Consider the following 13607-nt stretch of genomic DNA (forward strand, 5'->3'; position numbering starts at 1 on the left):
AAATGTATCGTGCTACAACTATTTTGCTGCATGATATTAAAAGGAAAAATGCACATATCTTATTTTTCTGAGTAATCTAGAGAAGGCTGTTGTAATCTAATCTGATTTAATGAAATTTGCATATATTGTTTGTTCCTAATGAGTGGCATGCTGATGCTGCATACACAGCAAGTGCTGAGCCACCAGCGAACTTTGGTCGGTGAAGAAGAGATATGCCCAGTGTCTTTGCCATCAGATCACATTTTCAAAATCTGCATCATTGTAGCTTGCTCAATGTAAACGCAATTGAGTCTGTGTGAGAAAGAGGAATATGATGTGTTTTTTTCCCGATCTGAGTTTATTCAGCAGTTAACTTATTCTGCAGTAAAATCTTGTGCAGAGTTGCTTTCTTTTTGGAACTGAGCTGTATAGAGTATTACAAAAATCCCAGTGGAACTTTGGCAAGTCTTTTATCAGGCATGTTCATCAGCTTTTTCCACAGTCTCAACATATCATCCTTATGCTGCACTTCAAATGGCTCCCATCCCATGTCACCACATACTGCACATTTTGGTGAAAGTTTACACCCAGAAAACAACACATAGCTATCACAATAATTACAAAAACCAAATTACAAATATAGCCGCAAGCAGCAATCTGCGGGTTCTAACCTCTTCCGCCCTAAATCGGCCACCCTGACCCTCATTCCCCACAGTTGATGACAATGCCATGTTCCTCAAAGATCTGTGAAACGCATAACCATGATCAGCCCCAGATTTCTCCAAAGTGGTTTTTCAGCTACATGCTAATGGCATTTATACCGCCCCCTATAGGTTGAGCTCAACATGCTTTGGTAGGCAGATTACCAGTCCTGTTTTGAACCTACCCACCAAGTTTTGTGATGATAAGGGTGTGGGAGTTATGACCAATCATTTCTAAGCCCTGCCCATTGCAAAAATACATGGGTCCGTGGCGGCCATGTTTTTTGACCAATCTGGCTCAATTATATAGTAGAAATTTGTCTTTTCATCCCCTGTATAGCATATTTGGTGTTGATAGAGTCAATCTTTCAAAAGTTCTATTAATTTTACTGTTTTTGATGTTATGCAAATTAGCAAAAAATCTGTAATAGCGGCTTTCGTGGTGCAAGAGGCTGTTTTGTAGAGGACTATCAGGAGGACGTGTATGAAAAATTTCAAGTCAATAGCACTTATGACTTGGCAGGGAAAGCCTTTCGAGTTTCACACCCTATGTTATGGCGCCCCCATCTGATGGATTGAGGTCAAATTTTTGGAGCAGCATTTGGATGTCATTTATACTCAACATACCAAGTTTCGTGTCTCTGGGTCCTTCCAGCTCGCCATAAATTAATAAAACGTGTACAATGATGGTTAATGATGAATAGGCCCTGCCCACTTTCACCTTTCAACAGGGCACTCAAGATATTAGTTAATACTCGCTCCTAGAGCATGCATACCAAATTTGGTGAAATTCTGTCCGATGGTCTTTGAGATACACGTGTAGCATTTATAGCGCCCCCTATAGGTTGAGCTCAACATGCTTTGGTAGGCAGATTCCAGTTATGAACCTACCCACCAAGTTTTGTGATGAAAGGGCACAGGGTGTCGGAATTATCATTATCATCATCATTTCTAAGTCCTGCCTGTTGCAAAAATACATTGGCGGCCATGTTTTTTGACCAGTCTGGCTCATTTATAGTAGAAATGTGTCTTTTCATCCCTTGAAGTGTAGACCAAATTTAGGGTTGATATAGTTAATCTTTCAAAAGTTCTTCACAGTTTTTCACATTATGCTAATTACCAAAAAATCTAAGTAGGCTTAGCTTTATGGTCCAGAGGCTTTTTTTGTAGAGCACATGGTGCTGGACTTTCAAATTTCAAGTCAATCAGACTTGCTGTGTGAGGGGTGTGGCATTCCCAAAAACACATTTTCAAGCCTTAGTCACAGCACCACCATGTGGCTGACTGGACTCATATTTTAACAGAAGTTGATGCACATCATTTCCAATCATTGGGCTAAGTTTCAAGTTTCTGGCCCATTCCAGCTCACAGGAATTTGAGCTCAAGCGGCAGACAACAAATACTAAACCGGCACAATTTTAGAATGGTTCTACACCTTCTAAGTTTTATTTCACTAGCATGAACATGTGGGAAAAGAGGAAGAAACGGGTGGGGAGGTTCCTTCAAATAAGGCAGCACAAAGCAAGTTGTCTATATTTTGGTAGAAAATTGTAATTTTTCTCAAAACAAAGTCACATGTTCAGCAAGAGCTACCTAATACTTGGAGAAGATGCTCAGCAACATTTAGTAATGCTTGAACTGTAAATGAACCAGTAGGTTGGTTTTGTTTACTTCGAATAAGCCTTTTTATATAGGCATGAAAACGGGTCAAGGGTGAAAAAGTTGAGAAGGATATGCCCTATCTTGGGGGGGTCATGCTCCCCCGGAAGAAAATTTTGAACATTTCATATTTAAAAGCATCAATCTAATGCATTTTGAGAGAAAAATCCACGAGAATTATAAGACCGTATGAATGTATGGTAAAGTATTTATCTATACATGGTCACATTATGAAGAAAGGTGAGTGACAGCCTCTCTCATGACATGCGCAACAGCACAACTTTATTAACGCCATCTGCCGCAAAGAGTGTGTTCTGACAAGACCAACATGGGTTTTGAAAAAGTTGCTGTCTCTCTGCTTGGAAGGAAGGTTCTGGCAACACGTGTTGATGCTATGACCTGCACCTTCTTTTTGTACACTCCTGTTTGATAGTGTGCCTGCAGTGCATGGCTGCCCTTTGTTTACATAGTTAATAGCTGTTTTTATACTGGGCAGCAAGCTGCCAATTCAGCTGTCCTTTTTGCATCTAGGTCCATGGATTTAGACAGAGGGCGGTAAATCTATCCTAGTCCGCCAACTTGCCACCTCGGGGGGTATACCTCCGATTGGAAAGCCGCTGAGATCCGGGAGATGTTTGCGTCTCCGTCTAGAGACCTACAGAGTCTCTCTTAAGGCATTCTAGTAGCGGCAAGCTACGAACGGTCGCTACTTTCAAATTAAAAACCCCCTGCTAAGAACCCAGTTGCAATGGGCTGCAATGTAAAAGCTCTTATTTTGAAGACAAATTCATTTTCTTTCTGACAAAGAATGCAAAGTTTGCCATGTTGCTACAGATTTCATTATATTTCTATAGTAACCCTAACCAGAAATACAAAAAACTGGTTCTGGAGAGGGCCTCTGGTTTTTCATGTTCTTTAAGCAGGTAAATGAAGGGTGTTTAATTTGTTATTATTTTGCCTTCATTTAACCGGGTTCATCCCATTGTTAGAGAAATTTTCATTATCAAAGTCTGAGGATGAGACAGACTGAATGTGAAGTCTGTGGTGTTATATCTGTAAGAGGTGTTTGTTAAAGTAAGAGGCATGGAAATGGTCAAAATGGCAGGGAAAATCAAAATGGCCGACTTCCTGTTGGACTGAGATTATGGGTCCAAAGATGTGTTTTGTTCATCTGGTCATGATACATGTGCATACCAAATTTCATTCATGTATGTGAAGTTTGAAATATTCCATCGACTGCTATACAGTCCCCTGGGCACACCCACACCGGATGAAATTGCAGTATCGCAATTTTCGCCAGATGGGACATATATTCCAGATTTGGTGAGCTTTGGGTTATGTTCAGGCTGCAAAAACTGCTGTCATAGTGGGAGAAAAATGATGACGATGATGATGATGATGATCCTTGGATTCAATAGGTGTTGCACTGGTATGTGTGGGGACCTAATAAAACGTAATTAAATCTGTTAGAGCCATATTTGCTTTTGGATCTGTTTAAATTGTATTCACACATAGATACCAGCCAACTTTGATTATACAACATATTTTGATAAAGGTCCACACATTATTCCCTGAGAAATTAATGAAGATGATGATGTTAAAGAAAGTGACAAATTCTGGGATCCGCACCAAAAGTTAAGTCTATTCTGTGGTGAGACCCATCCTCCAACCAAGGTTTGTGGATAACTGTTAAGTAGATTTTGTGAACTCCTTCTAACAAACCAACCAACCAACCAACCGACCGACCGACCAGCCAACAAATGGGGTGAAAACACAACCTCCTTGTATAATGTATAATGTGGTCTGCCTCATCTATAGATGGATAACTCTGTGAAAATACTGCATGTTTAACATGTATGTGAATTGCAACACCTCAAACTTCATTATTATGTAAGTTATTCATTATTATACAAATAATAACACACTTTGCTGTCTTTCAGAGCTGGGTAACACTATTTCCACCTTGTTTGGTGGCGGATCATCAGAACCCACCCAGAATGTTACTGAACCTGTCCAGGTACTTTCAGCTTAATCAAGGATATGCTTATTAAGAAAACACAGTAAGGCCTGTATGAATGGTTGGGATAAACTGCTGTGCCTTCATGCCGTAGCTTTTCTGTAACAGAAAGTAATTGATTAAACTGAATGTGAACACACAAGTGTCAGGCAGTATATTGGCCATGCGTGCCTGGCCTGAGATCATAGACCACATTGTTCCCTGATTTTTCATATCCAGGACGAGGAGGAAGTGCCTCCGGAATCTGGAAAGGACATCAAGGATGAGAGCGAGGATGGTAAGGAAGAGGCCCAGAGTGGTGAAGCTGCCAAGAACAAGCAAGGCAATTCAGAGGAAAGTGCAGGTGAAAAGAAAAGCCAGGAGAAGACAGAGGAGGCAGAAAACAAGACTGATGCCAAGGCAAGATCTGTCATAGTAGTCTCTGTGAAACACTGTGATATAAATTTAAAGCTAATGTAGGAAGTATTTTGGTGGAGTGGTTCAAATTATATCAACATCATTTGTCTGCTGGTAAAGGAGGAAAAGGACGGCGAGAAATCTGGAAATGCTGAGTCCCAGAAAGATGTGGAGAAGAAGGCAAAACCTCAGAAAAAGAGCAAGATCTCTGAAGACATCACAGTGACTCTTGTTCTCAATGACATTCTGGATCCCACTACAGATGATGTCACTTCTTCTAAGAAGAAGTAAGCAGCAATTTTCATTTCTTCTCAGCCTGTTTGGTTCTTAGTTCTATTGTCTAAAACTAATTTGTGTCTTCTCAGGTTGCAGGATTTGACAGACAGAGACCTGGCCAAACAGGAAAGGGAAAAGACACTAAACAGTTTGGAAGCTTTTATTTTTGAGACAAAGGTAAGCAACAGAGTTTAACATTTTCAGTTTTATCTTTTTATCTGTCTCTTTTTTTTAAGTAGGTAAACTGGAGTTGCAAGTGCAGCTTAGAGGGAATACAAGCCAACAATTAATCCTGTAAAGATCTTACCACTGTAATCAGCAAGAATGCTGCAAGATAGAAGTACAAGTAAGAATAAAAAAACTCCATTTGTCCAGGACAAGCTGTACCAGGAGGACTACCAGCTGGTGGTGTCAGAGGAGGAGCAGGAGCAGATTTCCACCAAGCTGAAAGAGGTATCTGAGTGGATGGACGAAGATGGCTATGGGGCTACGACAAAGCAGCTGAGAGAGAAGCTGTCTCAGCTGAAGAGCCTCTGCAAGGATATGTTTTTCAGGGTGGAGGAGAGACGCAAGTGGCCAGATCGCCTGGCCGCCCTGAACACCATGCTCAACACCTCCAGCTTCTTCTTGAGGTGGGTGTTGAGAAGGAGGCTTAAAGAATTTGAAGAGAAACAGGTTTTGTGGGGGGGTCAGTAGTTTTATAACAACTAATTTTTCTTTTTCTTTTAAAGGAGTGCCAAAATGATTCCAGAGGATGACCAAATCTTCACTGAAGTTGAGCTGAATATGTTAGAAAAAATGATCAATGAAACAATGGTAGGTGATTAGTGTAGTACGTAGGGATGAGCAGGTATACAATTGTCTGTATGCATTTCTGTCCGTCCAAGTACTTGAATTATGTTTGTATTATATATCAGTCCAACCTTTAGCTACACACATTTCCGCCTGGCTGCTCAGATTACTAACTGGAAGTTGAAATTGACATGGGTTGATCAAAAGTAACTATTTATGTTTTATTACGGAACTATTTGCACAACAGGCCCAGAATTGAGGTTCAAGTCAATATTTTTGATCATAAATGTAAGAGAATTATTTTATATAATAATTTGAATGAAAAATCCTCATTCAGCCACCCATTGAGGATAATCCTTCACTATGAGTACAGATGTTAACATGTTTACTTAGATGATACTTGTAAAATACATTTTCTGTACCGGTTGCTCCTTTCAGCAGAGAACTCATAATGAGTTCTCTGCTGAAATGAGCAACCGGTTTAATGATTAAACCCTAGTACATTGTCCTGCTGTCCTCACACCACTGAAGACTACCTTGCATGACAGTTATCTTCAAGGCAATCTGATTAAAGACAGATGAAAAATTAGAGTAGTCAAAATTGAATGAGCAGAACCAGAGACATCCTGACTTTTAGTGTCTAGTATAGGTCATATTTCAAAATCCTGGATTGTGCATTTTCCAACTGGGTAGTGATCATCTTTAGATCCTCCTAACTCGCGCTGTTGACATTACTTTGACTACAACAGGGTTATTTGCTCAGGCTTTAGAAAGTTCCTTTCAGAGCCATTTTAACTGTTGCAGTAGGCTGAGTAGTGGGGCTGGGTTAAAAAAAATCAATCTTCATTTGAATGATCTAACATTGGCAATTAAGAAGAAAAAAAGAAAAGACAAGAACACTCTGTAGATGTTCCAAGTTAATCTATGAATGCTGTCTGCTACACTGGTGGATAGATGTTTTTCCCAAACAGACATGTAATAGCTACAGGGATCAGGCCTTTTCTCATTTCTTTATCGCTGTGTTCCATACTGCTCCCCCTAGGGCAGTGGGGTGAGGTGGATGTTTAGTGGATATGTGATGTCGTTTCCTATTGGCATTGCATGCAATATGTGTAATGGCCATGTTGTTTAAGATTCAAGATGTTTATTGTCAATCCAGTTGTACACGTCTGTGAAGATCTTTTGCTTCAAGATTATAGAAATGATAAACAGCAGTTAAATTGTGAATCACAATGGAAATAAACAAATGTATTTATTATATCATTAATGATAAAAATATGATGATAATGATTCATAGATACATATATCGAAAAGAAATACAAAGTCGGAGTATGCTGAATAAATATATGGACAGCAAGGATAAGGGGCATGTGTATGTACTATATTCCTTCTACTACTACTACAACTAGTTTACTTTGAGTAATCTGACAATTTACACAAGACTCAAATGTAATCAGAGAATATAAAAGCAACCAGGGTGTATTGTTGTGCAAATATATTGAAGGGTTAGTGATGGTGGCAGTAAGGCACATGATGTACATTCATTGATCAGATATTGCACTGATAATTGGATTGTGTTATTTGTTGACAATTCTTGGCTGTTATAGGGGTGAGTGAGGTTCTTGATAATGTTCAGCTATGAACAGTTGGGTGCAAGGAGACCAATTATTATCAAACTGCATAAACTGACATTCATGTGTTAAATTGTTTGTTTGCTCCAGACATGGAAGAACCAGACCATAGCAGAGCAGGAGAAACGCTCTCCAAAGGAGCGACCTATCCTACTCTCCAAAGACATCGAGTCCAGGCTGGCGCTTCTAGATCGAGAGGTCAACTACCTGCTCAATAAAGCCAAGTTTGCCAAGCCAAAGGCGAAAGCCAAAGCTAGGAATAGCACCAGCTCTGATAAAAGCAGCAAGACTAATGGCACAGCAGAGGAAAAAGTAATTCCTCCCACAAAGGAGAGCAAGGAAACTAAGAGTGGTACGTAAAACTGCAAAACTCGCATGTGACTGTTATTGTTTCCATTCAATATGGATAATAAGAATAAGAATTGTAAGGCTCAAATAAACTTGTCATTTGTATTTCAATTTAAACACAGAAAGCCCAGAGGAAGTGCAGCCGGGTGAAGCCCCACCTACTGACAAGAGCACAGTACACACAGAGAACTCTGACAGCCAATCACAGTCCACAGAAGAAATAACAGCTGCAGGTCTGTCTGACATACCTGCTGTTGATGATGCCGGAGAACTTTAGGTGGTGGACAAAATAATTGGAACACATTAAATGCAACACTAATCCCATTTCTCAGACTTCTCAACTGAACTGAATTAACTTCTTGCTCACACACAGTGTCTCAACATAAATTTAACATCATATTACTGCTAGACCACTGTAGTGGATCATATTTGCTCAGTCATTCTTTTACTTTGTGCAGTGGCAATGTTAAGTCCACTTGCTGTCCAGTAGGAGGGTCGGGAGGGAGTGATGCTATGTGGGGTCGAGGTGAATCTGAACAAATGCGTCTTGAGTCTTTTGCGGAAGATGGAGAGTGATTCCGCTGTCCTGATGTTGGTCGGGAGTTCGTTCCACCACAATAGGAGGACAGTTGGTTGTAGACTGCACGTTCCAGGGTTTTAGAGAGGAATGAAAGAAGGGACACGGGTCTTTAATTTCGGATGTCAGCAGAGTCTAGGGTGTTTTTTGTTTTGTATTGTTTTGTTTTGTTTTGTTTTTAGGAGTGGCCTTACTGTGGCTGTCTTGAAAGGACCTGGAATAATGCTTGAAGTGACGGAGGAGTTGATCAGAGAGGCAAGGAATGGCAGGATGTTGTGAGAGATGTCTTTGAGAAGGGAAGAGGGAATCAGGTCAAGGCAACAGGTGGTGGCACGGATAGACATCACTAGTGTGAGAACATATTCAGAGGAGAGAGGGCTGAAGCAGGTAAGGCCAACAGAGGTGACAGTCGGGGAAGGTGCTTTCTGGATGGGCATTGGAGTAAATGAGGAACTGATGTCTTTCAATTTCTTGGTAAAGTAAGTTGCAAAGTCATCAGGAGTGAAGGAGGAAGGAGGGGGAGGGGTAGGAGGGATAAGGAGAGAAGAGAATAAGGAGCCTAGTTTCCTGGGTTTAGAGGCAGAGGAGTTGATCTTTGACAGGTAGAAGGCAGATTTGGCTGCTAATACCGTTGAGGTGAAGTCAGAGAGGCGGTAGTGGTAGTGAGCAAGGTCATCAGGTGATTTTCTCATTTTCTCTCTGTTGCTTGTAGTACCGATCTTCTGGTTTGCAGAAATTAAGACAGCCAGGGAAAGGGGGGAGAGGATCATGCTGGTCAGGAGTTGAGTGGACAGCAGAGAATAGCAGAGTAGAGGAGGCTTGCTCAGTAGACAATAGAGAAGATTGGTCTGTAGATGGTAGTGAGGAGAGAGCAGAGGGAGAGAGGGATTTCAGATTGTGATGGGTTTTAACCGTGTGAGGTCTGGGGGCGAGGGACGTTGTGAATTTTAAAGGGAGAGAGAAAGTGACAACGTGGTCAGACACAGTGAGTGGGCTAATGGAGAGTGCTGAGGTACTACAGGATATTGTGAAGACAGGCTTGGTGGAGAAGGGGAGAGTGTGAGGTCAAATGTGGAGAAGTTGATGAATTCAGGTGAGCACAGCGTCTCTGGGGGGATGTTGAAGTCTCCCAGGACAATCAGTGGTGTGCTGTCGTCAGGGGAGCAAGCAGCTCAGGAGTGCATCCATCTCATCAGAGAAGTCACGTAGAGGACCAGGAGGGCGATAGATCACCACAATGTTAAGTTTGAGACAGAGACAGCGTGGAATTCAAGAGCAGATATGTACAGGTGGTCCAGGGGAAGGACCTGGTGGGTGATGGGTTACAACTTCATCTGCTACATTTAGCATTAAAAGCTATACACCTTTTACCAAGTCCTGGACCAACCTGAGGAGGTGTTTATATATCTGCAAACTACTATAAATGAATAATGGTAATTTGCTCATGAAAAAAGTAAATTAAAATTAAAATTGTAATTATAAAACTTATAAAAATTCAATTTACTTGGGCGAAGCATGTAAAAGTGATGCCTAGAGATAGACAGAGGAGAAAGGAAAAGGAGAGAGAGACAATGAAATTAATGATTAAGAAATGTAAAAAAAAAACAAAAAACAAAACAGGAGCTGTAAAGGTTGAGGAACAAAGCTGAAGTCTGTGGGGTCAGTTTGCTGTTTTCAGAGTTGGGGTGTGGAGAAAGGTCTTTGGATCCGGATTTTGACTTTAGAACAATAACTTAAGTTATATTCCAAAAAAATTACAGGATTTCAATAAATGTAATATTTTTTACTAAACTGAGGAGTACAATTGTACACCCTCTGAATTCATGTTTTGGTCTTCAACCGAACTAAGACGAGCTTATTTGCGTCATTGTCACTCTCTCACTCTCTCCTTTCCAAGCCTGTCGTGTCTTCTAATCCCTAGAGTCATACTCCTGTTTGGAGCTGCTGTAATTCACCTCCATACAGTGTCCTGTCTTCACACTGACCATCAGTCTCTGAGGCTGTGTTCAGTCAGTCTAGTGTCCAGCTGTGTTAATTGGAAGGCTGCTGAGCCCCATTTGTTTGCATTGACTCTCCCCACCGTTTTAGCTCTTTTTACACAGCCATGCCATGTAAAATGGATCGGTTCACCAATAATACAGCCCTGATACTACCCCCAGAGGCGGATCTGTGCCAGAACGAAATTTCACCCCTCGCCACATCTGAAACTTTCAAACAGAGGAGGAGGAGGAGAATTGGCACAGGATCGACTCGTGCAGTAGTATCAGGGCCGTATTATTGGCGAACTGAACCAGTGTGAATGGGGTCATGTGGATGGTACAGTCTGATAACAACACAGGTCCCTCACTCAACTTAATAGAGAGAAATTTCCCACAAAGCAACGTTACGTTACCAAACAAAAGTAATATAGTAACTATATCTGTCTTTGGCAACTTGCATGAGGAAAAGAAATTACCACAGCTTTATGTGGAGAAGCATCTGTCCTCCTGTCTGTCCTTCCTCCCGTCCTACAAACTCTTTGTCACATTTATGCCCAAAAAACAGCCTTTGTCGCCAGCAAAAAACTCACCAAGTGCTTGTGATGAAAATAATTCACCAAGACCGTCAGCCCTCCGGACTGAGACTTCAGTGAACTTTCCACCTGAAAACAGCCTCCCCACGTTTTTAAAAAGGTTTAAAAAAAAAAAACAAAACGTAACTTTCAACAGCTTTTCATGTTTCTCATTATTAAGTCAGTGACACGTGAGTTGCTCAGCAATTGTAGCTAAACTTTTTGCACCAATGAACTTGAAGTAATCCCACATCCACAAAGTATTAATTTTTTTCCCTCTCTCTTTATTTCCAGAGCCAAAAGACAAGACCCAACCAGAAAACCACATAGGGGATGAATTATAACAGCTGGAACTGAGAAAAATCACTATTTATTGACAGTATATACATGTTCACTCTGTTTTTTTTCTCTTTCTTTTTGTACCTGTTCATTGAACTGCTGGAAGCAGATTGGATTCAAGACCACTCATTTTGCCCCTTTTCTTCATCTGTGCTATTTATCACTTTTGACTGTCATGGATTCTGTAAGCAACAGAAACTGAAATGCCAATAAGAGAAGCAGTTCAAGAAAATATAAGCCCCTGACTGCATGGTGCTGTGACACATAGACACAGTGCAAGCAAAAATGGATGTTTGACATGGATGAATGCTGTTTAACTCTGGTTAGTCATTCATGAAATTGTAGCTTCCTGCTTTGTCCTCTGCACTGTATCCTGTGTGTTGTTGTGAAGTCACCGTTTGTCTAACACTTGCAGCTTTACTGACTTTCCATGGCCACTAAGTAAGTGCACTACCTAATGGTGTTAGCTTCAGCGGATGGTAGGGCTGGGCAATATGACCTTAAAATAATGGTGATATTTTGATGCTATATCACGGTACAGAATATCTAGCTTGACATTTTGAAATATTTTTCAAAAGCACTTCATAAATGCGAGGACTTGGCAACAAATTAAAATATCACACTATTTTTTTACTAAATACCTCTATCTATATTGCAACAATTTTGTAAGCATGAGTATTATTACTGTTACAGAATATGTATGCATTGAGTTTTTCATAAATAACTAATCAGAAATGTGAGTAAATTGGTAAAAACAAGTATCAGAACAAGTAGACTAGTCTTGTTAGTACATAAAATCACATCACTTTACTGTAAAGCAGCCTTAGAAATAATGACACATATGCCATATAACAATAAATAAAATCTAACACCATATGTAGTCACAAAAATATATTATGAAAAATATTAATATTAATATATTGCCCAGCCCTTGCAGAAGGAATGGTTAGGTGACCAGAGTCCTCCAATCTCCAATCTAGATTTTATTGGCCTTAAAATGTGCTGCTATATTTACAGAACACATGACAAAAATACATTGAAGTTGTTTTTTTTTTTTTTTTAAATAATTATTGGCTTTATAGAGGCTTGAGTACCTCTCCTGACAGCTCAAAAAAGAAATACTTGGGATATCCCCTTGAAATTCATGCTGGTGATTAAGTTCTCAGGTGTCCCCGTATGTGCAGACTGAGAACTAGTTATAAAACTGAGCTGTCAAATAGGGATACTTTATCTGTATCTGCTTCCCTTCATCCTTCAGACACAGCTGGATGATCAAAAATTACCCATTAAATAATTTTTTTCTACTGACAGATGTTTTAGTGAAAGTGGTCAAACTCTATCTTGTCATGTCATAAGCTGCATCATAGAAGACGCGGTGTATTAGTCACTGCTCTTTACCTCAACATGCCTGTGAGTCAGATGTTGGCTCAATTTTTCTGCTTGAGTGGGGATTGGGGGGGTTAGCTGCGTGCTTCTGTGTTTGCATCACTGCACTCTGGATTATTTGGAGAGGGGAACTGAAGACAGGAATGGGAGATGTGTTTTTAAACTGTTAATAAAAAATGTTTTTTGTTTTTAATTTATATATTTTGTTCATGTAACAACATGGTTAATTGATTTTACTTTGGTGTTTGTGCATTGAAGTACACAACCCAGGAACAAGCACTTACGCAATGCTGTTCTTGCCCAAGAAGGTGCTCTACACTCATCAGAAAACACTTGAACACATGTTTAAGAAAATTTTTGTCATTTTTACATTCAACATGCATGTCCTCTGCATTTAACCCATCACTAGCTGCACATTGTGCGCACGCACACACAACACAGCATGGGCGTTTCAGTGCTGAACCTGCCACCCTCAGGTCCCCAAGCCAAGTCTCTACCAACTGAGCTAATGACGCACTCCTACCCAGGTGATAAAGAAAAAAAAACAATGGAAATTTTCCTTTTTAAGGCAGATTCATAGACCGAATTAAGTACAACAGAATAAGGGGCACGCACTACTTTACGACAGTTGTTAATTATAGCTTCCTCAACAACAATGACCTCTTGATGTTTGGGTTGATCATGCCTTTCCCTTTCCAAGGGCACTGACCCTCTGATGTTTTATTGAACAGTATGTGTCATCCTATCGACTGCACTGTTAACACCTCAGATGAAGACAGTTGCTCTCATAAGACCTGACTCTAATTCTAACAAACCATCTCCCCTCCTTTCACATCCTGATATGTTCTTGACTATACATGATTTCTGAATTAAAAACTATGTAATTCCCACATTCCTCCCCATTAACTCAACAACAAAACATTTTTGGGGAATAAATTCCAATACAACAAAACTA

The 13607-nt window shown here is 40.3% G+C and overlaps 1 protein-coding gene across 1 annotated transcript in view; it reads left to right on the forward strand.

Moving 5' to 3' along the window:
* The window catches only part of hyou1 (hypoxia up-regulated 1), a 22402-nt gene extending 9553 nt beyond the window's left edge, over positions 1-12849 (forward strand). The window contains exons 16-24 of the mRNA XM_037119475.1: positions 4280-4356; positions 4576-4755; positions 4873-5039; positions 5118-5205; positions 5404-5660; positions 5760-5844; positions 7542-7803; positions 7922-8032; positions 11222-12849. Coding sequence (XP_036975370.1) covers positions 4280-4356; positions 4576-4755; positions 4873-5039; positions 5118-5205; positions 5404-5660; positions 5760-5844; positions 7542-7803; positions 7922-8032; positions 11222-11271 — 1277 coding nt within the window. The 3' untranslated portion in view covers positions 11272-12849. The remainder of the gene's footprint in view (positions 1-4279; positions 4357-4575; positions 4756-4872; positions 5040-5117; positions 5206-5403; positions 5661-5759; positions 5845-7541; positions 7804-7921; positions 8033-11221) is intronic.
* Positions 12850-13607: the final 758 nt, after the last annotated feature.

Source organism: Acanthopagrus latus, chromosome 13 (genome assembly GCF_904848185.1).
Source record: "Acanthopagrus latus isolate v.2019 chromosome 13, fAcaLat1.1, whole genome shotgun sequence".
In the NCBI taxonomy this organism is placed as follows: Eukaryota; Metazoa; Chordata; class Actinopteri; order Spariformes; family Sparidae; genus Acanthopagrus; species Acanthopagrus latus.